The 19722-nt window shown below is 43.8% G+C and overlaps 1 protein-coding gene across 9 annotated transcripts in view; it reads right to left on the reverse strand.

Moving 5' to 3' along the window:
• The window catches only part of RAPGEF1 (Rap guanine nucleotide exchange factor 1), an 82187-nt gene that overhangs the window by 32107 nt on the left and 30358 nt on the right, over positions 1–19722 (reverse strand). For all 9 annotated transcript variants that reach the window (XM_074556635.1, XM_074556631.1, XM_074556637.1 and 6 more), the window contains 8 exons: positions 18129–18268; positions 13811–13989; positions 11052–11208; positions 6576–6664; positions 6029–6181; positions 4577–4700; positions 3204–3387; positions 2134–2649 (listed from right to left, as the gene is read on the reverse strand). In XM_074556635.1, the coding sequence (XP_074412736.1) occupies positions 2134–2649; positions 3204–3387; positions 4577–4700; positions 6029–6181; positions 6576–6664; positions 11052–11208; positions 13811–13989; positions 18129–18268 (1542 nt within the window). The remainder of the gene's footprint in view (positions 1–2133; positions 2650–3203; positions 3388–4576; positions 4701–6028; positions 6182–6575; positions 6665–11051; positions 11209–13810; positions 13990–18128; positions 18269–19722) is intronic.

Genomic DNA, 19722 nt, shown 5'->3' on the forward strand with positions numbered 1-19722 from the left:
AGAGCCTGAGTAATGTTTGACTGGCCTTTTAAATGCTGAAAAAGTAAAACTAGCAACCACAAATCCATGGTGTGATATACTGTGGAGTAAAAAACAACCTAAAACAAGTTCTCAGTGTCACACAAATGCAACTAAAAAATTTGCAGTGGTCAGGTATCAGCCCCAGGACTACCTACAGGTTTTGCAGCAAGGATGCTTTATCAAATCATCAGAGTTGACAACACATTAGGTAACAGCTCCTGCCTCTCCTAACAATGCAATCTGATCAATACTCCCAAAATTTCTGGTAGTGCCAGATTACAATTAACTCTAATCCAACATCAAAGAAAATTCACACAAGGTCTTGGTACTGAGGTTAAAGTTGTGCTCAAGCAATAATACAGATTGCTTTTAAACTTGTTGTTGTCAACTCTTTGGCACTTGTGTGATACCAGAAAACAAAGTCATGGGGCTTAAAGACACAAGCAAACAGCTCAGATCTCTCTTGCAAATGTCAAAATTTCCTCTTACCCAAGACTCACCCAGGAATCTCTCCTCCTGCCTACGTGCACTGAGGTGCATTTCCCTGCATCCCTCCCAGCCTGAGTGGGGTAACACCATCCCTCATTGGGAACAGCAGATCCACAAGGATCTGACCCTGCACTGACGTGCTCTGTATCACAGCCCCTGGCAGCTCACACTCTAGGAGAGCATTTTGAACTCTAACACCTTTGTCTGTGCCCATTTGCTTCCTCTCTGTTGTCCACAAACAACCATCTCAGCCTCTTTTTTAGCTGATTTTAGTGTCTTTAACTGCTTGATTACCACCAGAGAGGAACAAAAGAGATTTCCTGCATACGGGGACACTTGGATGACCCTCACTTTCAGGTACTCTGAGTAAAATCCCTGAGGGTTACTCATGTGGACTGGTCACTCAGAGACAATGGAAATGCTTTTAGACAAGGCACATTTTTAAAGAAGCGACTGGCAGAGTGCACTGCATAGGAATGGAGAGAATACATCCTGACACCACACCCCCCTCTTACTCCCACCTCATCCATACAACTGCAGCATCTCACACTGCTTTGGGTTGGAAGGGACCTTAAAGAACCCAGTTTCAACCCCCCTGCCATGCACAGGGACACCTTGCACTAGGCCAGGTTGCTCAGAGTGCCATCCAGCCTGTCCTGGAACACCTCCAGGGACAGGGAGTCCACAACCTCTCTGGACAAAAAATTAATTCTCAGTGAGAAGTGCATAAACTGCAGAAAGGAGCCAGAAGGCCAACTCAGCTCTTTGAAATCAGCTCTTCTCTTGGGCTGCCAGCCATGCAACGTGATGCTCTTCCTCCAGATCTTGTATACATTACCTCCTCATGCAAAAGCCAGCCAGTGACCAGTAAAGCAAAATCTGCTGGACCTCACTGTGCAGTCCACAGCCACCCCTGTTTGGCAAGAGGTTTCACATTTTTCAGCCGTGAACATTAAGGAAATCAGGAGAAGGTTGTGAGCTTGAGATGTGGTCAGCCCTGGTGTGCCAGGAGTCTGACTGGGGACAGGAGCCTTTGCTGCTTGTTTTAATGATGTGGGAAATTCTCAGGCATCCAAAGGAAATGAGATCCTGCAGCAAAACAGCAGTGCTGGAGTCTAGTTAATAGTGTTGTCTTGCACAGCTATGTGGGTGACTGTGCTCCTATTGCCAATAACTGCTCTGCCAGGGCTGGGTTTTGGACAGAAAATCAGCCCTTTCTCTGAGCTCCTGGAGAGGACCCAACTCTCCCCTGCAGTGGGAAAACAAAACTGGGGAAAGGGGGAGGAAACTGACTTAAAAAGGGAGAATAGAGCAGAAAGATCTGCAAGGCAGAGTGCCTCAAAGACTCACATTTAGGTGAACAGAGCAGTAACATGGTCTCACTGCAGTAAACAAGATGCTGTGCGATTCCAGGTCCCTTGGGCCTGGATCAATCCTGGCCCCAGGAATCACCCCCTGCCCACCACAGCACTGACATTTCCCCTCCATGTCTTTGACATTGACCAACTGCTTTGGACACTCAGGCTCAAATAAGAGCATCACCACAATCACCACTACTTAGTGATGATCACAAGCACGACAACTGCAAGGTAAAAAACAAACCCCAACCAGAAACTTGCTTACTGTGTTTGTTTTTCTTCTCTGGCAGAGGTGGCGGCTTTTCTGGGTCACTGTTTGAAACTGGAGCAGCAAAATCACCAATGAATCCCACTGGAGCTGAAGAGTTTCCTTGCTGGAAAGGCAGAACAGCAGCAAAGGGCGTGAAGGGCATGGAGGGGACGAGGGCAGCGCTCTGCAGGTCATCCTCGGAGATGTTGTCGTACTGGGATGGGTGCCTCTCGTAGGACACCCTGCAGCCGGAGCTCTCGGAGGTCTGCGAGGCTGCACTCCTCCTCTTCTTCTCTGGCAAAGCTGGGGGAGTCTCTGTTGGCTGTGCTGCTCCTGGGAGGCTGCAGGGTTCCAGCGGAGGAGAGGAGCCCTGCGGGAGCTGGAACGTGTGTCCGTGGAAAGGGGAGCCAGACTCGCCCAGGGACTCTGGCAAGGGGCTGAGGACACTGGGCCCCTGAGGAGGTATCTGATCAGTGTTGGAGAGGTCCTGCTGCAGGAATTCATAGTCTGGATCATAGTGATCTGATTGATCTGGGTAAACAGAGGATGATGTATTAGTTTCTCTCTTTTACGGTTCAGACCTTCTCAGTTCTGTCCCTCCCATTCTATCAGTTAATTAATCAGTTCATTTTAATCAGAGTGGAACTTCCTTGCAGCTGGGACCATCTTTTTACACCTTCTGTAACATCCAGACTTCATACAACTCATAATTAATTCTTTACACTAGCAAACAAAAAACAAAAATTCAATAGGCAGACATCTGCAGACTTAATTTTTGTCATATTTATATTTTTATTTTCTCTCCTAGCATGTAGAAACCACACTGCTTTAGTCTACCAGGACTGTAATTTCTGCAGACAGGGCTGAAATGAAGAAAACACTCCACTTGAGAGCTGAATTGAGTTTGAGAACCATCACCTACAGCACGGGAAACACATTCCCTGGGCTTTTCCCTCTCTGAAACAGCTCCGCACTGAGCTGCCTGCAGCAACTCCAAGCCAGCAGCTGCAAGTGCAGTGCACTGAGTCCATGAGCTCGTGCAGCTGAGCTGGCAGGGCAGGGCAGCCCCCAGCAGCCCCTCTTACCCAGGGTTTCACAGCTGGTGTTGCGGGAGCACTGCCCGCTGTCGCGGTCCAGCGACGAGAGCTGCTCGTCTGACTTGCTCAGCTTGCCAATGCTGCTGCACGGGGACAGCCGAGGAGACTCCCCCCCGTAGGAGTGGCTTCCACCTGACAGCCTCCTCTGGGCATAGCAGTCAACATCAAAATCCTTCAGGACAGAAATAAAAAAATAAACAACGTCAAATCATCATCACTCTTGGCAGCTCGCTAGTGAGGAAGATGCAGCTCAAGGAGCAAAGAGCTCCCAGTGCTGCTGGCCCTCTCTAAGCTCAGGGAGAACACAGAAACCCTCTGATGTAGTAAACAGCCCATGCCAGGGAGCTCTGGGTGTTCTTGATTTCAAGCAGGGGTTGCTGTAGCCATAGCCACATTGGACAGATGCTGAGAAGATGACCAAGTTCTTCACAGCTACCTGTGTCTGATGACTGCTTATCCCAGCACTGAGACAAGGGAATGACTCTGCAAGATCTCTCATGACACACCTGGGCCTTGAGCAAGTACTTGCTTACCTCACACAAAGGGAAAATAAACTACAGTGAGATACAACTTTCTGTGGTCCAATTTCAGAAATCACCTCAAGCTTATTAACCTGTGAGCAAACCCCTCACCATTCCCACTCCATCAGAACACCTTTAGCGTGACTGCAGTTTCAACTGAAGAGTGGCCACAGCTTTGTCTGAGTCAGCCAAACGACTGTAGAGGCTCCCTAAGACAGAGCTGAGGCTTTGGGGATGAGCACAAGATTTGATTTTTGTGCAATTTGAAATGATTCAGGTCCTCACTGCTGAGCTAGTAAGTTCCTGAATGGGTAAAGCAAACCCAGCCATTTACAACCTCATAAACCCCAGACAAGCACAAGAAATGGAATGTGATTAACACACATACAACTTTCCCATTTTTCTACCAGAAAATGCACACATTTCCCCAAAGCACCAGCAGCGGTCAGAGCAGTAGCTCAAACTACTGATGAGTTAAAAGATGTTTGAAATTGTGACTGGATGAAAACAAGACTTTCATGAGATGGTGAGATGTCAGGGAGCTCAGCCAGCTCTGTCCCCTGATCTGTGGACATGGCAACACTCAGCCACTCCCACCCTCACACTCTGCCACCCCTCAAGGCAACAAAGTTTGTAGCAATTTGTTAATTAAACACAACAACACTGTAAAAAAAAATAAAAATTAAGCTGCCAACATTATTTATGACACTGCTGCTCCTGCCACTCCCACTGCAGAATGGCTGGGACGAGCAGGGACCTGCAGCTCTCAGCATCTCCCTGAGCTTTTCTCCAGCTCCCAGCACATTTCCCTTGGCTCTCACAATGGGGTTATGCCATTACCTGTCTGTTGATCCCAACAGGTAAACTGGACCCACTGGTAGCTCTGCTCATGGGGGCCACCACAGCCACTCTGGTTGGGGAAGGTGCAGACTGACGTTTTTTAGGGGGCAGTGCTGGTGGAGGGCTGCAAGACACAACGGGAATTGATGTTTCCATCACTCTTCCAAAAAAATAAAAGGATTTTCAGAGGCTTCACAAGATGTTTTCCAGAAAGCTTTTGTCAGCCAGGAGCTATTCAGCAAAAGGTATCCACTAGAAATACGGATTCAAGAATACTCTCACAGGTAAGGTAACTCTCCTGTTAAGTGATTTATTTTTTAAGGTTGGTATTTCTCAAACAGAAACAAATGCTGCTGTAAAACGTATTTTTAATGGAGCTAATTAGCATGGTAATTATTTCTTAATAAAAGCAGTGAAAATCCAAATTAAATGTTTTGGTTGACCCAAATATTGTTTCCATTCACAGAAGTCCCTCCCCCTCCTCAAACCTTCCAGATCTGAAAAATGCTCAAAGTTTCACAGATTTACAGGACAGGAAAATTCTCTTTCTTGGTCTTTGCTTTCTTGGTGAACTTCAGGGAACAAAAGGGTCAGAGTTGCTTTCATTGTGCACTGTGAGGGCCCCCTGTTTTGGCATGAATCTGTGTCAGACCCACACATTTACAGTAATTTGTGAGAGTTTAACCCTTTGACTTTTAAGTTTTTGCTTCTAATGACACATAATTCTGGTAGTCATCAAGCCTGAGAAGTTCCCAAGAGCACACATAGTCTGTTCTTGGAACATACCACGAAATTTTTATATAACCTTTGAGAATTCATAAAATACACAGAAATTTGATTCTTTTTGTCGGCCACAGCCGCATTTGCAAATTACCACAACACGTATTTTTCACACCAGCCATCAGCACCAGTGCTAGAGGAGAAAAACAACACACACACACAAACCTGCAAATTGGGGGGTTTTCTCTTCCTTCTCAAAATAGAACACAGAAACTTTCATGTGGTTACTCTCAGAACAGGGTAAGAACAACCAAGCACAAGGGTTTTTTCACACATTCCTGGCTTTCACTCTTAAGCTGATAGGCAAAGCTGAACAACCTGGCTGGGCAGGTCAGATTGGGAACTGCCCCTGAGGTTAAAGGAACATTTCCCATGGGATAAAGGCACTTGCACAGTGTGGAAATCACACAGTTTTATGTGAGGTTATTATGGATTTATTGATGCCTCTCATGTGTGGGTATCAGGGCATGGCATTATCCTCACATAAAAAGAAGGAAAAGACACAAAGAAATAATAAGAGAGAACACAAAGAGTGCAGGAGCAGGGAAGAATTGCTCTGGAGAGCTGGAAATTCAAAAGCAACACTAACCCTCGTCTCTTGTGCACATTTTGCAAGATTGTTTAAAAACCAACAGGCTGGTAAGAGGCACTGGTGCTCTTTGGCTGTGTTACCTGTTCTCTGCCACACGAATGCTGGGCAGAGGGGGTTTAGGAGGTGCAACTTCTTCATCCATGGAGTCAGTCAGCAGCTCATTGGATTGAGTCATGTTTGTTGTTTTGTTGAGGATCTCCATTTCTCGGTCTGTAAGGGGAAGTTCTGATGGGCTGCAACACATGCAAAACACAGATTGTAAATCATAAACCACAGCTGGAACACAGCCCTGACAGATTCAAATCTATTTTAAATCATGTGCTATCAGACAGACACCTAGAGCAGAAGGCAGAATTTGCATCTGCAGGTGGAATTCCATGTATATGCAGAGCTCAGAGTGCATGTGACACAAAGACACAAATGTTGTTTTTTACCTTGCCAGATTTTGGTGTCTGTCCTATCAGAGCATATTCTCTTTTAGTGATCCTACTGAAATGGATGGGGGCTACATAAAGAACATTACACCATCCTCTGTGAAGAGCAGCTGAATGATTTAACTCAACTGTCAGCAGTCAGAAATTATCCCTTCTACATCAGCGCTGCCCACAGAAGAAATCAGTGACCCACCTGTCAGATTTACATGCTGGCAAACTGGGTTTAACTGGGCTTGTGGGAGAGGGATGCTCCTGCTTTTCAATCGTGAGTCTGACCAGCTCCTGATGGATGGAGAGAAGAAAAAGAGAATAATCATCATTTGCTGAATGCTGCACTTAAACATCCCAGAACACAAAGAGATGCTACTGCAGTAAACTCTTGGTTATGGTTTAATGATGGTGTGGACACAGAGAGCTGAGCTGGGTGTAAGTCTGGTACAGAGCCACACAAGTGATGCAGAACAGCTGCTGAGGAGCAGCCTGCACCCAGAGGAAGTTTTGGCAGCATTTGAGTGAAGTTCATTACCCTGACTGAATGGGGATTCTGCACAAACCCACATGTGTGTGTTTTTGCTATGCTTCCTCTTTCCTCTGTCTCACAACTGTGTTCCAGTTCACACAACACCCTAAATAATGGTAAATTTGCTTTACATACATAAATCTAAGTACAAAACAGTCTTACCCAGTGGAGTACTTCATCTAGCCAAAACCAACATTAAATAATTGCTTTCTATTTTATAAATAAGAATGTATTTGTTTCAAAAAGCAAGTTTTCTGTAAAATGCCCAACCAAAAATTAAACAGAGAACGCCTCTATTAACAGGCCTGCTTTCCCTGAAGCCACCTTTTAACACATTAGCAATAGAAGACCTAATCATTCAAGAAGCTACTGCAGTGTACCTGTTATAGGCAGATAAGGCTCTGGATAAAGAGATAAGGGCATGATAATCCTGAACTCTAAGTCTGCCAGCAGTCAAAGCAACAATCATTTATGCCACAAAGACAGAGAGAACATTTCATGGATTTGTCTGAGGCTGACAAATACATCTCCTGCTCACAGATACAAACACATGCCCCTCTTACAGGCAGCCTGGAAAACTGGCACTGCTTCCTGCCTCTATTGGCTTCCCAGCATATTACACAAAGGAAACTGGAAGGGATCAATTTTAATTTTATTTATTTTAAAGCAGACTGAAGTACAGTGTCATCATTCCAGTATCATCTTTGTGTCCTTGTCTGTGGAGCTTGGAAACACCTGGCATTGCCATCATCCCTCTGAGGAAGGAAAATACTCCAGTCCTGGCCCTTTTACATCAGGCTCTACTGAAAGCTGAAATTCCATGGGTTAACACACACACAACAAGAGGAACAAGGAGCAAACACCATCCAAGTGTCCACCACAGCTGACTTTGGTCTCCATGCCCTACTTACACTCCTGGTGTGAGCTGGTGCTCCAACACAGTACATTGTGTTATCCAAAAACTCAGCTCTCCAGAACATCCCACACAGGGGGGAGGAAGAGGGAGCACAAACAGATGTCCATGGGGACTAAAATATGAAGATGTGGGACAGAGAGCCCTGGTGGGAACAGCGTGTTCTGAGAGGTGTCCTGATGAGTAACATCGCTTGACTCTTCTGGCTGCATTTGGCATCATGGGGCTGAGTGATGACTCAATGGATTGCCACCTTTCTGCCCTCTGGGCAAAATTCCACTGCTGAAAAGGTTTTTGGAGATCCTCATGTACTTAAAGAGACTCAGGGTTGGAGTCTCTGGGGTAGTGGCCAGCGAGGACTGCAAATGCACAGGAGCACAATACGGGAAATAAAATGTATGGGCATTCAAACCAAAAGCCAAAATACTCCTTAAACATCCCTCTGAGAAGGCTATAGGAGGGAAAGTGTAATGTCTCCTTTTCCTTCACCTGAAACCAAAGCCAGGCCAACACTGCAGACTGTGGTGGTGGCTGTGCTGCAGCAGCACCGAGGAGCCCCAGACACTCAGGACTGAAGTGCTGAGTTTTCCTATTTTGCCAATCATAATGCACACAAAGTTGTCTACCACATGGAAATGTAGGTTAAAAGGGGAGAAAACCAATCCAATTTGGCTCAAAAGTATCTTCAGAATTATTCAAACCATTGGGACTGGGGGGAAAAACCCAAAGCACCTTCCAGTGGAGGCACCAAGGCATGACTGCAATTACCTGAGAGGATCACCTTCCCTTCCAACTTTGACAAATATCACCAGACCCTCAATGTTTCTCCTCTCTGCTATCCCCAAATGAGAATTAGCATTTGGAAATCAAGCCAGAATCTTTAGCATACACATAGAGGTAATGTGCACACAACTGAGCCAGATGCACATTATGCTATTCCTTATCAGCAAGGAAAGAGATTCCTGCAGCAGTAATTAGAGATAATTAAAGCCTCTCTACAAACTATGCTACTTCAGCAAGCTGAAAATTCCACAATGAGATGGATTTTTGAGAAGTTATGTAATCAAACCAAGGATTTTTTTTCCTGCCTAGCAAAGCCCTAAAACATGAGATCAAAATATCAAGTAACACAGGTGAACAAGAGTCTCCTTTATGTTTAATTCTGAAAATAAAGAAGTAAGCATTGAAATGTGGAAGTGGATCTTGTGTGATCTGCCAGAAAAACAAAACACAGGCTCTGCTGTGGAGAGAAGTGTCCATCATCTCAGTTCTGCTTCCACCAAATGCGGCTGGGCCTTTCTAAAATAAACTTTGTTCCTTGCTGTGCAGGAGGTGAGAGCATGCTGCTCCCAAGTGCTGACCTCTTGGTGGGCAAACACTCTCCCATCTCCCCAGACAGCCACACATCTGCTCTAGGGCTGACCAGACATGAGCCAGCTCCAACTGGAAGGCCAAAATAACTCAGTCTAAAAACAAAGCAGAGCCTGATTTAGCACTGCAAGGACATGTCCATGGCTGCTCCAGTCTGGGCTGCCTCATGAACAGACATCCCAGACCTTCCCCAGTCCCAGAGCTTCCCCCAGTGTGCAGAGGACACAGCCCTGGCTGAAAGGCAACAGGTACCGAGGGTTTAAATATTGCTTAAAGTCAAAGAACAACTCCCAGGTTGTGTGCCCAACTCTCCTGCAATGAGACCACACAGCTCTGATCCACATCTGGGGATAACACATCTCTCTTTGGGATTGTGCAGATTCAGTCAGTGATAACTCACCATTTGCTGGGGAATTACAGCACAGATTTTCACATCCTCCACATTGCTGCTGAATTCCAGACTAACAGCAGCTGAGATTTTAGGCTAAACTCTTTTCCTCTCTCCTGCTGTGCAAATTTAAGGCCAGCTTTACTTTTAAAATGTGTAGCTTAAAGTTAAAGAGCATATTGTGCAAAATAATCCTAGAAAATCCATCTTCTTTAGGTGCTAGAAATGATTTGTTTCAAAGATATTTATTTAAAAGGCTCATAAAGTAATAGCAGATTTTAGTATCTGTGCTTGAGTGACATTAAAGAGATATCCAGATGATGCAGACACCAAACCAAGAGGCTTGAAAATGTGACAGTCAAAGCCTGGGAGATCCACTTCATTTTTACATTTGGCTCCATTTAATAAAACTGAGTCTGAGTACAGTGAAAGGTGCCAGTTCCTGATCCTTAACTCCAGGTGAAGCTGCAGTTCTTAAAACTCTATCCCAATTTTTCTTGTGATTTAAACATTCCCCTCTAAATTCAGCCTTGCTCTTGAAAGAGATTTAACTTCCTCTAGAGTTTCCAAAATAAGATTCCCAGGAGATAAGACAGTCTGTCCACTCGTGCTCTAAGCCCAGATCAACCAAACTTTACCAACAGTGCCAGGACAGGTGAGTGATCAGCCCAGGGACACAGAAATAATGGGTACAAGAACCTTCCAGGGAGGCAGGAGGAAAGCCCACTGCTTTTCCAGGGTGGAACAGGGAGGGAATGCTACAAGCAGGTCTGACAATGGATACAAAGGTTCCTGTTCAACGTTTCCATTAGCAATGTAAAACTAATCTGCAGAAAACTGAGTTTAGCTCATCACCTGTTCCACACCCTAATCCAGCTGCTCACAGTGGTGATGTATCACTGACAAATCCCTTGATATTTCTCTTAAAAGATGGAGCTGGAGTCTTTCATTCTCTGTGGGCATTGACAAGGGAGCATTTTCATCTTATTTTGCTGAGACAGAAAATGTGCAAACCACGTCTTGTAATCTGCAGGGGAGACTGGGAATGACTTGCTGAAAATTTAATGCAACACTGGAGAAAGATCCATTGCTTCTTCCAATTCATCCAAATGCCAGGGTGAGCATGCCAGAAGTTCCCATTCAGAGCCAAACTGTGCTAGTCTTTAACCAGCGCTCCAAAGAGGAACATTTAACTTATGGGACAGCTGATTTAAGGGGTAAGTTTACTGAAAGCAGAAATAGGATCATCATATTTTACCTGCACTTAAAAACCTAGAAGAGATTAACTAGAAGAGGTCTAGTTTACACTAGAAGAGGTCTAATTTAAACTGGAAGAGGTTTAGTTTAAATTAAGAAGGGGTCTAGTTTAAACTAGAAGAGGTCTAGTTGACACTAGAAGAGGTCTAGTTTACATAGATCTCTTCTAAAATACTTTACTGTATGCTCTTTATAATAAAATTTACAATGTCTCACGTACCTTGACTCCATCCAGAACAGCTTTTATGACGTCCTTCACTGTTGTGACCATCTCCTTGTCCTCTGAGTTCACCCCCTCCAGCATCACCTGATCAGACCAGCGGATGAGGTTGGCCAGGCTCTGGTACACTCGGCTGTAGCAGGATGAGATGGCAGAACTGCACAGCAGGAGAGGGAGCAGTTGAGGAAAAAAAAAAGAACAAAAAGAAATTTTGGAGATGTTATCAAATGTTAGGAGAGTGAGTTTCATGCTGTGCATTTCAGTGCTTTGCTCTCTGACACTCAGAATTTGTGCTGAGCAGGTGACAAAGCTCAGCTGCTCTCCTGTTCTCTAGCACCAAATGATAACAATGTGATGGTACAAACCACCAACAGCTCATTCCCAAGCATCAGAAGGAATTATCTAGGATGCAGGTTAACACAGCAATGCTAAAAAAATTATTTCCATCTTAATTTACAGCTCCATCCTATCCCTTAATGTTAAAAATAAGCATTCAAGCCCTACATTTAAGTTATGTTATTTCAGTATTATCCTTCTTCCTTATTAGCTCTCCCCAAAACCACCTTGGACCACTGACATCTGACTCTATTCATTCCTTTACAAATCACTGCCTCACTGTTTATAATGCCTGAAAACATGTAATTAAAATTACTTCTTTAGAGAAACTGAACTGAATGAATTTCAGGTTTGAAAGAGGAAGGGTGTTGCTTTGTTTTGTTTTTAATGAGAAACAGAATTGAAGCTATTGTTCTGAAGGGGAAAGAAAAAAAAGAGTTTTGGAAGGATGACAACTTTAAATAAAAGTTAACTGTAACAACAGTGCTCCCAGGCATTTTCCTGGCCATTCTGAAAACACTGACTTCATTACTAAACAAGGTGTGTTAACAGCACTGCTGATGGCAACGCTTCAGCAATTCTTTGTCATGTTAAATCAATTTCAAACTGCATCAAAACCATAAACAGATAAGAGAAGGTGTAATCTTGCAATCATTACTGATACAAGTTGTTCCAAATCTTCCCATTTCTCTCTGCTATCCATTCTGCATTGGCTTAACTCCAGTAACTTCATTATCTGTGAGAAAAGAATCGAGCCCACGAGCTCCAATGAGTTTATTTAGGTGAATGAGATTTGCAGGACTGGGGGAAGAACTACTGTCAAGTTTCAACCAGGGAATACAAACAATGGCAAGGATTTGATTGTTTGGTTGCTGTTTGGGGTTTTTTTTAAGGTTTGCTGCTTGCCATTTGCTCTCATTTCAAATGAAATTAGCTTGGTAGGAGATATTTCCTAAACAGGGCCCTCCCTCATCTCTTTCTAAGGCTTTGATTTCTTTGCCATTAATCTTCAGTCTGCTTCCTTCTAAGGAGGCAGTAATTGAAAGCTCATTTTGTGCAAGATTTAATTACTTTTTTCCTTGATGCAAATGCTTCCCCTAAAGCAAAAAGAAGTCCAGCAATAATTGTAGGGCTTTCTTTGTCACTGACACAAGTCTTGCTCACTTTTCTTGCCATCAGAATCACCCTTTATGTCCTGCCACAGGTAGGGAGAGGGACATGGCTTTTTGATCCCCTTTTGGGTTTTTTGGGAGGGTAAGCAAGGCAGGGCATGGACATGGGATCTGTGCTTTAATGCACAGTGTTTCCAGAAAGAGACTTATCTCTGTGTAGAGGACATTCCCATTTTAACAGATTTATGGTTCAAAAGATCCAACCTCAACTGGATCTTACCTGTCCCAGCCACAGGTGTGATACTTGCCCATTTCCTCCTTCCTTTTGCCCTGGCCTCAGCACTGGGGCCAAACACAACTGAGCAACTCTGTTTGCAAAGTATTTGGCACCCAGTGCTACCCCAACTGCATTATAAACCTTCCCTGTGCCAGCACTGAAATAAGCATCTTGAAAGAAAAAAAAAAATAAAATTGGAGCTATTTAATGGGAAAACAAACAGGAACAGCACAAAACCTGGCAGGATTTCAGGAACCAAACACCTGCATTTCTCTGCTTAGTTCTGTGCTTTCCTCTGTGTTAACTTTGCTCTTTCAGTATTATTCAACAGTGTTTGTTTGTTTTCTGTAAATCAATTGCTCCAGCATCCATGGGCTGAACACCAACAATATCTCTGTGGCTTGGCAACACCACAAATTCTTATAAACCATGCTGAGCTTGGCTTTGGCAAATTTCTACTTCTTTCCTGGCTTCAAACCCACTGCCTAACTGGTAAAAACGTAATACACATAATCTGTTAAAACAATAATCTGTTGAGTGAGGCAGGAATGAACTTGGACTGGTTAATCTGCTGAAGTACATCTATTTACTTCTCTATCTGATCCAGCAAAATCAAAAAAAAGCAGTTAAGAGTGCAGGCTCAGACTTCTGTAATATCAGGGTGGATAAACAGAGCCCAAAAAAGGATTACTCTGAAGATAAACTCCTTTTTCAGGTGAAGCTATTGGATTTGTTAGCTTGTAGGATACCACCATGGACTGCAGAAACAGGAATAGCATCTGAAGAGAATCTCCCTCTGGAAAACAATGAATTTCCAAGTTTATGCTAAGAACCATCCCTTCCTCTGCTCTGAAAGCAGCCTGATTTGCTTTATCTTTCCATGGCATGAGCAGGGAATCTGCTTTTAAATGACGTCTGAAAATAATTTAGTGAAAACAGGAGTCACTTCACCAGCATCTCCTGCCATGAGGTTCCTCAGGTAAAGCAGGAGCCTGTTGGTCTGTCGTGGCCCCAAACCCAAGGAGGAAACTCACCTTTGCTGGATTCGTGGGTCAGTCTGCACCAAGGGCAGGATGGCTTCCAGCACTTTACTGGCTGAGCCTGGCAGCATCTCCAGCACTTTGTTATCAATTGCCATTTTATCCACAATGGTCTTAAAGTAGCGCAGTGCACTGACCACCTCCTTCTCCTTTTCCTCCAGCCATGATACATTCTGAAGAGGAGGGAAGAAATGCAGAGATTTGTTAAAATTTCATTATTTTTAAGGGCAGGATTCCTTTAAGAAACCCAAAGTTTGGTGACACTGAGGTGTGTTTCAGGAGGAGTGGAAAAACCTCCTACTACCACAAACACTTTTAAATTAAATCACTATTCTTTCAAAGGAATAGTCAGTGCAAGATCACACCCCCACTTTACCCTTCATAATTACCTGCATTCCAAACTGAAGGCTGATCTTGATCAGTTTTAGGCTAAGATTAACACCACTGATGACATCAAGGACACTGCTTTGAAACCCAAACCCTAAACTGGGACAGAGTGGTTTGGGTTGGAAGGGACTTTAAAGCCCATCTGGGCAGGAACACCTTTCCTGTCCCAGGCTGTCCAAGCCCCATCCAACCTGGCCTGGGACACTTCCAGGGATGGGGCAGCCAAAGTTGTGCCAGGGCCTCACCACCCTCACAGAGAAGAATTTAATATTTAACTTAAACCTGCCCTCTGTCAATTTAAAGGCAACACCCCTTGTCCAATTACTACATGTCCATGTAAAATACATGAAAACACCCAAATAAACTCCATTCTGATGAGCCTCCAACCTGAATCATTTTGTGATGCTGCTGGAACAAGAGAACTCACACAATTTCCACGAGGACCAACTGTAAAAGCTAAGTTTTGGCATTGGTGAATGAATGTTGCAGAAGGGAACAATTCATTGGAATAAAGCTGAGTTGTGGTCACTAATTTCTGTGCCACCACAAACACAAGAGGAGGAAATTCAGAAGTGACACATGATACCTCAATGGCATTCTGGACAGGGATAGTTTTTAAAAGTTTACAACAGTATGCCTGGAGGACTTTTAATGCCACAAGTAGTTTCTAAGTGAGATTTAAAATAACTACTGAGCACTGCTAGAAAAGGAGCAGAGAGCTTAGCAGAGTCAGATTTCATCCATTATCTCCTCAGTAAATTCAGCTTCAGGAATTAATGACCTATGGGCACTGTGTGCTCCCCATATTCCTGTCAGCTGTTAAATTGCTGCTTTTTTGCCACATCAGGCCAGCAGCCCAAAAGATTTTAGGAAGAACAATTTATAGGCAGCACTGGTTAGTAATTTGGGGCCAGTTGCATAAAAGGGTTAGAATCCCAAGTTCCATCTAGCTCCAGCTTCAGAAGTCTAAGTCCCAATCCAAGAACTGCAAACCACCCTGTCATTTTCCATCTCCTCTGGGCAGTGCCCAAAATCTGCTGCTGCTTCCCCTTTGGACAACACTTCTTGCCAGGAACCTCAAGTTCTGATCTACAGCCCACAGTGCCCTGAGCTCCCTTCCTTGCTGAGGAGCATCCTGGCAACCCATTGGGATAAAAAAATGACATTTCCCATTTTGCAAGGATGTGCCCTCACCACTGCAGAGTTTATTCCAGGATACAGAATCTTAAAAACATTTAGGTTGGAAATGACCTCCAGGATCACTGAGTCCAACCATTAATCTATGGAGAGCCTCAGCCTCCTCCAAGGTTTTGCACTTCATATGAAATGAGCACACATTTTAGGGATCAGAGGGTCTGTAAACTCCCTGGGTAAGTACAACCATGGTCCAGCAGTCAAAGCTCTCAAACAGAAGTGAAAAAATGCAGACTGCAGTTCCTGCTCCCATGGCTGTTTATGGGTTTCATTCAACAACTGTTTCCTGTAGAAAGGCTTGTGACTTAATAACTTAAACACTTTCCTGGTGCACAGAAGGGATGGGCCTGACAGAGTTCAGGGCTGAGAATGACAACTGGAAACACAAATCCTTCCTCTGAGCACATCAAGGGATGTGAATCCAGACACTGCCTGGGACAGAGCCCTTTCTTTTATTTTTTTGGGGTTTTTTTCCCCTGCTAATCCTTTGGGTGACATTCCCAGAAGCACTTTGTAATGAATCCTCTTCCAAAGTCCAAAGTATCATACACAGAAGTGCACAGAACCATGGAATGGTTTGGGTTGGAAGAGATCTTAAATCTCATTTTATTCCACCCCTGCCACAGCTTCCACCAGAGCAGACTGGCCCAGGTCTGTCCAACCTGCACTCCCAGGGATGGGGCAGCCTCCCATTTCTCTTTGGGGCATTAAATGGGAAAAAGTTACAACTCAGGCAAAACAGCATCTCCTCTAAATCCCTGCCTGACACATATAGATATTTCTGGATGATTTCTGAAATTTTCCCTTAATAATGAAATTGCAAATGCATCATGTATGAGACACAGCTGACCCAGAAAGGGTCACAGTGAGCTGTACAGAATACACCCAATTACAAAAGCTGGAATCATCCTTTTTTTCCTTACATTTTGGCAGTGTAAAACCTATCATAAGTCTGTATATAGCACTGAAGGACACTCCTGTTCCTACAACAGGACAAGAATCACAAAGTTCAGGGGACAAAAGGAGGTTTTGAGAAGAAAAGAACATCCCCAATGTTGCCCCATCCATATATAAAGAGGAACAGGAGATGATGATGCTGGCATGAGCTGAGCACATCCTTCAGCTTACACATCGTGATTTTACATTAATTTTTAGTATTGCTATTTCTGCTCTACAGTGATTATCTACTTCAAGAGCACAAAAATAGCATCTTAAGTACTTGAGAGGGAGAAAAGGATGATATTTGGTTTATCAAGTGAGCCTTCTGACAGAAGATCTCCCATTTGTCAACTGATGTCTATGTTCCAGTGAGAAAAACTGGCAACAATCCAGGCACATCCTCTTCCCCACTCTCTCCCCTAAAGCTAATGAGCTGACTACATCCAACTAATTGATTAGTTGGGCAGTGGGTATTAAAATAGGTAAGGAATGAGCCAGAAATCAACAATATTTTGCAGTATAAAAATGAATGCAGCTTAAATAATCATGTACAGTAATAAAAAATATTTCAAGTGTTTTGTTTTCCAACTAAAAAATCCCAATCTGTACATAAAAAATTATTTTAATGTCCAGCATGGCTTATTAGTAAATCCTCTTGCACTGTTTTTAGGGGAAAAATAGAAAAGCAAAAACTTCATCTATTATTAATATGCATTTGCTATAGACCACACTTTTGAAAAGGGCTCTTCATTTTCTAATGTATTTAATGTGGTCACACATCAATTTAAAGGAAGGCTGCTAAATTATCTCAAGACACCATCCTGAAACATCATTGGAATTAAAAGCCTTCAAGGAGTACTCTCAGGGTTGTCTTGGGGTTTTTTAGTTTTATTTTTAAGTAGCACTCAGCAATGCAAGGTGTCTGGCTCCCTAGAAAGCAATTCCACAGGCTCCTGGGGAAAAATCCCTCATCATCTTTCATCTGATGGGGCAGAATAGGGTGAGGAAGGCTGCAGAGACTTCTCTGGGTGTTAAGCAAGTCATTAAACCTAACAAAACTTTATCTTGCTGGCTGTTCTCAGTAACTCCACAACAACTCCCAGCAGAGATAATCTGAAAAATTCTGCATGTCTGGCACTGAACACTGGATGAGACTTAACAGCTGAGAATGATGTTTAATTATCCTAAACAACCTCAACTGTTCTTAACTTCTGGCTTCGATTTGTACTTGAAAACTGCAACAGTGCTGTGACAGAGAAAGTCTCCAGCTACATAATCAGGTCACAACAGGAGAGGAGATAACACAAATCAGTTTGTGAGCTCATTGCTTAGAGGCCCTGGAGTACATTTGGTCTGAGGAACATTGTGCTGGATCAGCAGCTGCTCCAACACCTCTGTGGGACTCTCCCTGCTGGTGTCACCAGGGATTGAGCACATCTTTGGAGCAGCTTCAAGGATGTGCTTGCTTGCCTGGGTCTGGGGTTTTTCAGAGGATCACACCCCAAACCAGGCAGCTCTTTGGAAGCACAACCCACAGGGTGTGCATGTGGGGAGGATGTGTCAGCCCATATACCATGTTCCACAATGAGATATTTAAATGCTTGTGGAGGGAGGTCTCATCATGCTCTGCAAAGGGAAGCACATGTCTTGATTTAATACTACACAGGGCTGTTTATAGGTAACCACAAAATGACCCTGAGGATCCCTGAGGACAAATTCACACACCAGATTATGACAGACAGTACCAGAAAGCAAGAATCCATCAGGATAACAGAACATGGCCTTTGCTTACTTTGTTCACTGACTTCTCTGGTGTTTTCACTGTCAGTTCAACTTGCTTTCCTTTCTTTGAGGGTGTTCTCTTTATTTTTGGTGAATGAAACTTGCCCTTCAACTTCATGGTGAACGAGGAGAGATGGGAACGCTCAGAATCTAGAAAGACACAGAAAAGCATTTCTGGATTAGGGCAAATATGATGAAACCAGGGATGTGTTACAGCATTATCTGGAAGACGCACCATGTAAATTTATTGAGTGGAACACAATAAAGAAAATTAACAAACTGCTGCTCTATATTATGTTTCAAACCACAACACCACCATAATTTCCTGCTTTCCTCAACCACAATATCACCATCATTTCCTGCTCTCCCTTAGAGGCAGGGACAGAGGGACTGCTACAGCTCTGTGCCTTGGAGGGAAGAGGGAAAACACCTCTCTTAAAGCACTTATCTCCAGAAGGCCCTGAAGTACTTTACAAAGCAGGCAATCATCGTGCCCTTGTCATCTGCAATGGATTTCACTTCCAGTGTACCAGAAAAAATAGAGGAACCCCTTTGATACTGGGGCATCTTTCAAGGAACTGAACTGCAGAAGCGCTCAGCCCTTTTAGAAATTGTATTTTCATTGTTTTTTGAACACCTGAAAGAAGCAGTCTCAAAGGTTTGCAATCATGCCATATGCAGACTTACTGTTGAAATACATTTTTATCTGTTTAACCATGAAGCTAAATAAAACTCAGCTAAAAACTAAAAACTAATCTGCCTTGTAGAGTGCAATTTAGAAAGTATTTTGAGCAAAGAGCACTTTAATAAATGAAGGTCTGAGTTGCTCTCTAGTGACCCAGATAATTCAGCAGAAGTTACCCAACTTGTCTCTAACTACATTATGAAGAAAAAGTACACACTTTTGCTGTGTGTTTAATTTTTCTTGTAGATTATTTGATCATTAGCTGCACTGGCTGTAATGAGTGCAGAGGACAGCCCCGTGCATGCAGCACTGCAGCACCTCGTTAGCATGCAGGCTGCAAACAGCAAAGGCTGCTGAGTCAAATCTAGCAACCAGCAGCTCAATACCACAGAGCAAGTGCTCTTGCTGGCACTCAAGAAACCACCTAACCACAGCCCAAGGAAAGGAACCTGCCTCCCTTTGAACCTGGTTTCCTGCAGCATGTTCTGACCCTCTGTGAGCACACAGCACTCTGGTTGGGGATGTCCTCCACACCAGGATTTTGCATCCTACAAATGGGAGCTGTGTGAGCACCCATCCTAATCTAGTCTGGCTGCAGAGCTGTTCTCCACTTACAGGAGTGAATGTTTTCCCAAGGTTTTCTTTGTGTCCTAAAGTCCTGTTTAGTGCTCTGAGGAGGGAGGCACTAAAACCTTGGCCACTGCAGATAAATCCAGGCGTATCAGTTGGCCTCTGAAGAATCACTTGCAGCAGCTGGCACCCCAACTTAGCAACAATTTACGTCAGTGCTTTACATCCACAAGAGGATCTCCAAACCTTTAAAACCTCTCTGTCTCCACAGGGTGCTGAAGGTCACCACTGAAGAGAGCTCCTGGCTGCTGTGATAACACTCTTGAGCTCCTCCTCATTAAATCATTTG

This window comes from Zonotrichia albicollis, chromosome 21, assembly GCF_047830755.1.
Source record: "Zonotrichia albicollis isolate bZonAlb1 chromosome 21, bZonAlb1.hap1, whole genome shotgun sequence".
In the NCBI taxonomy this organism is placed as follows: Eukaryota; Metazoa; Chordata; class Aves; order Passeriformes; family Passerellidae; genus Zonotrichia; species Zonotrichia albicollis.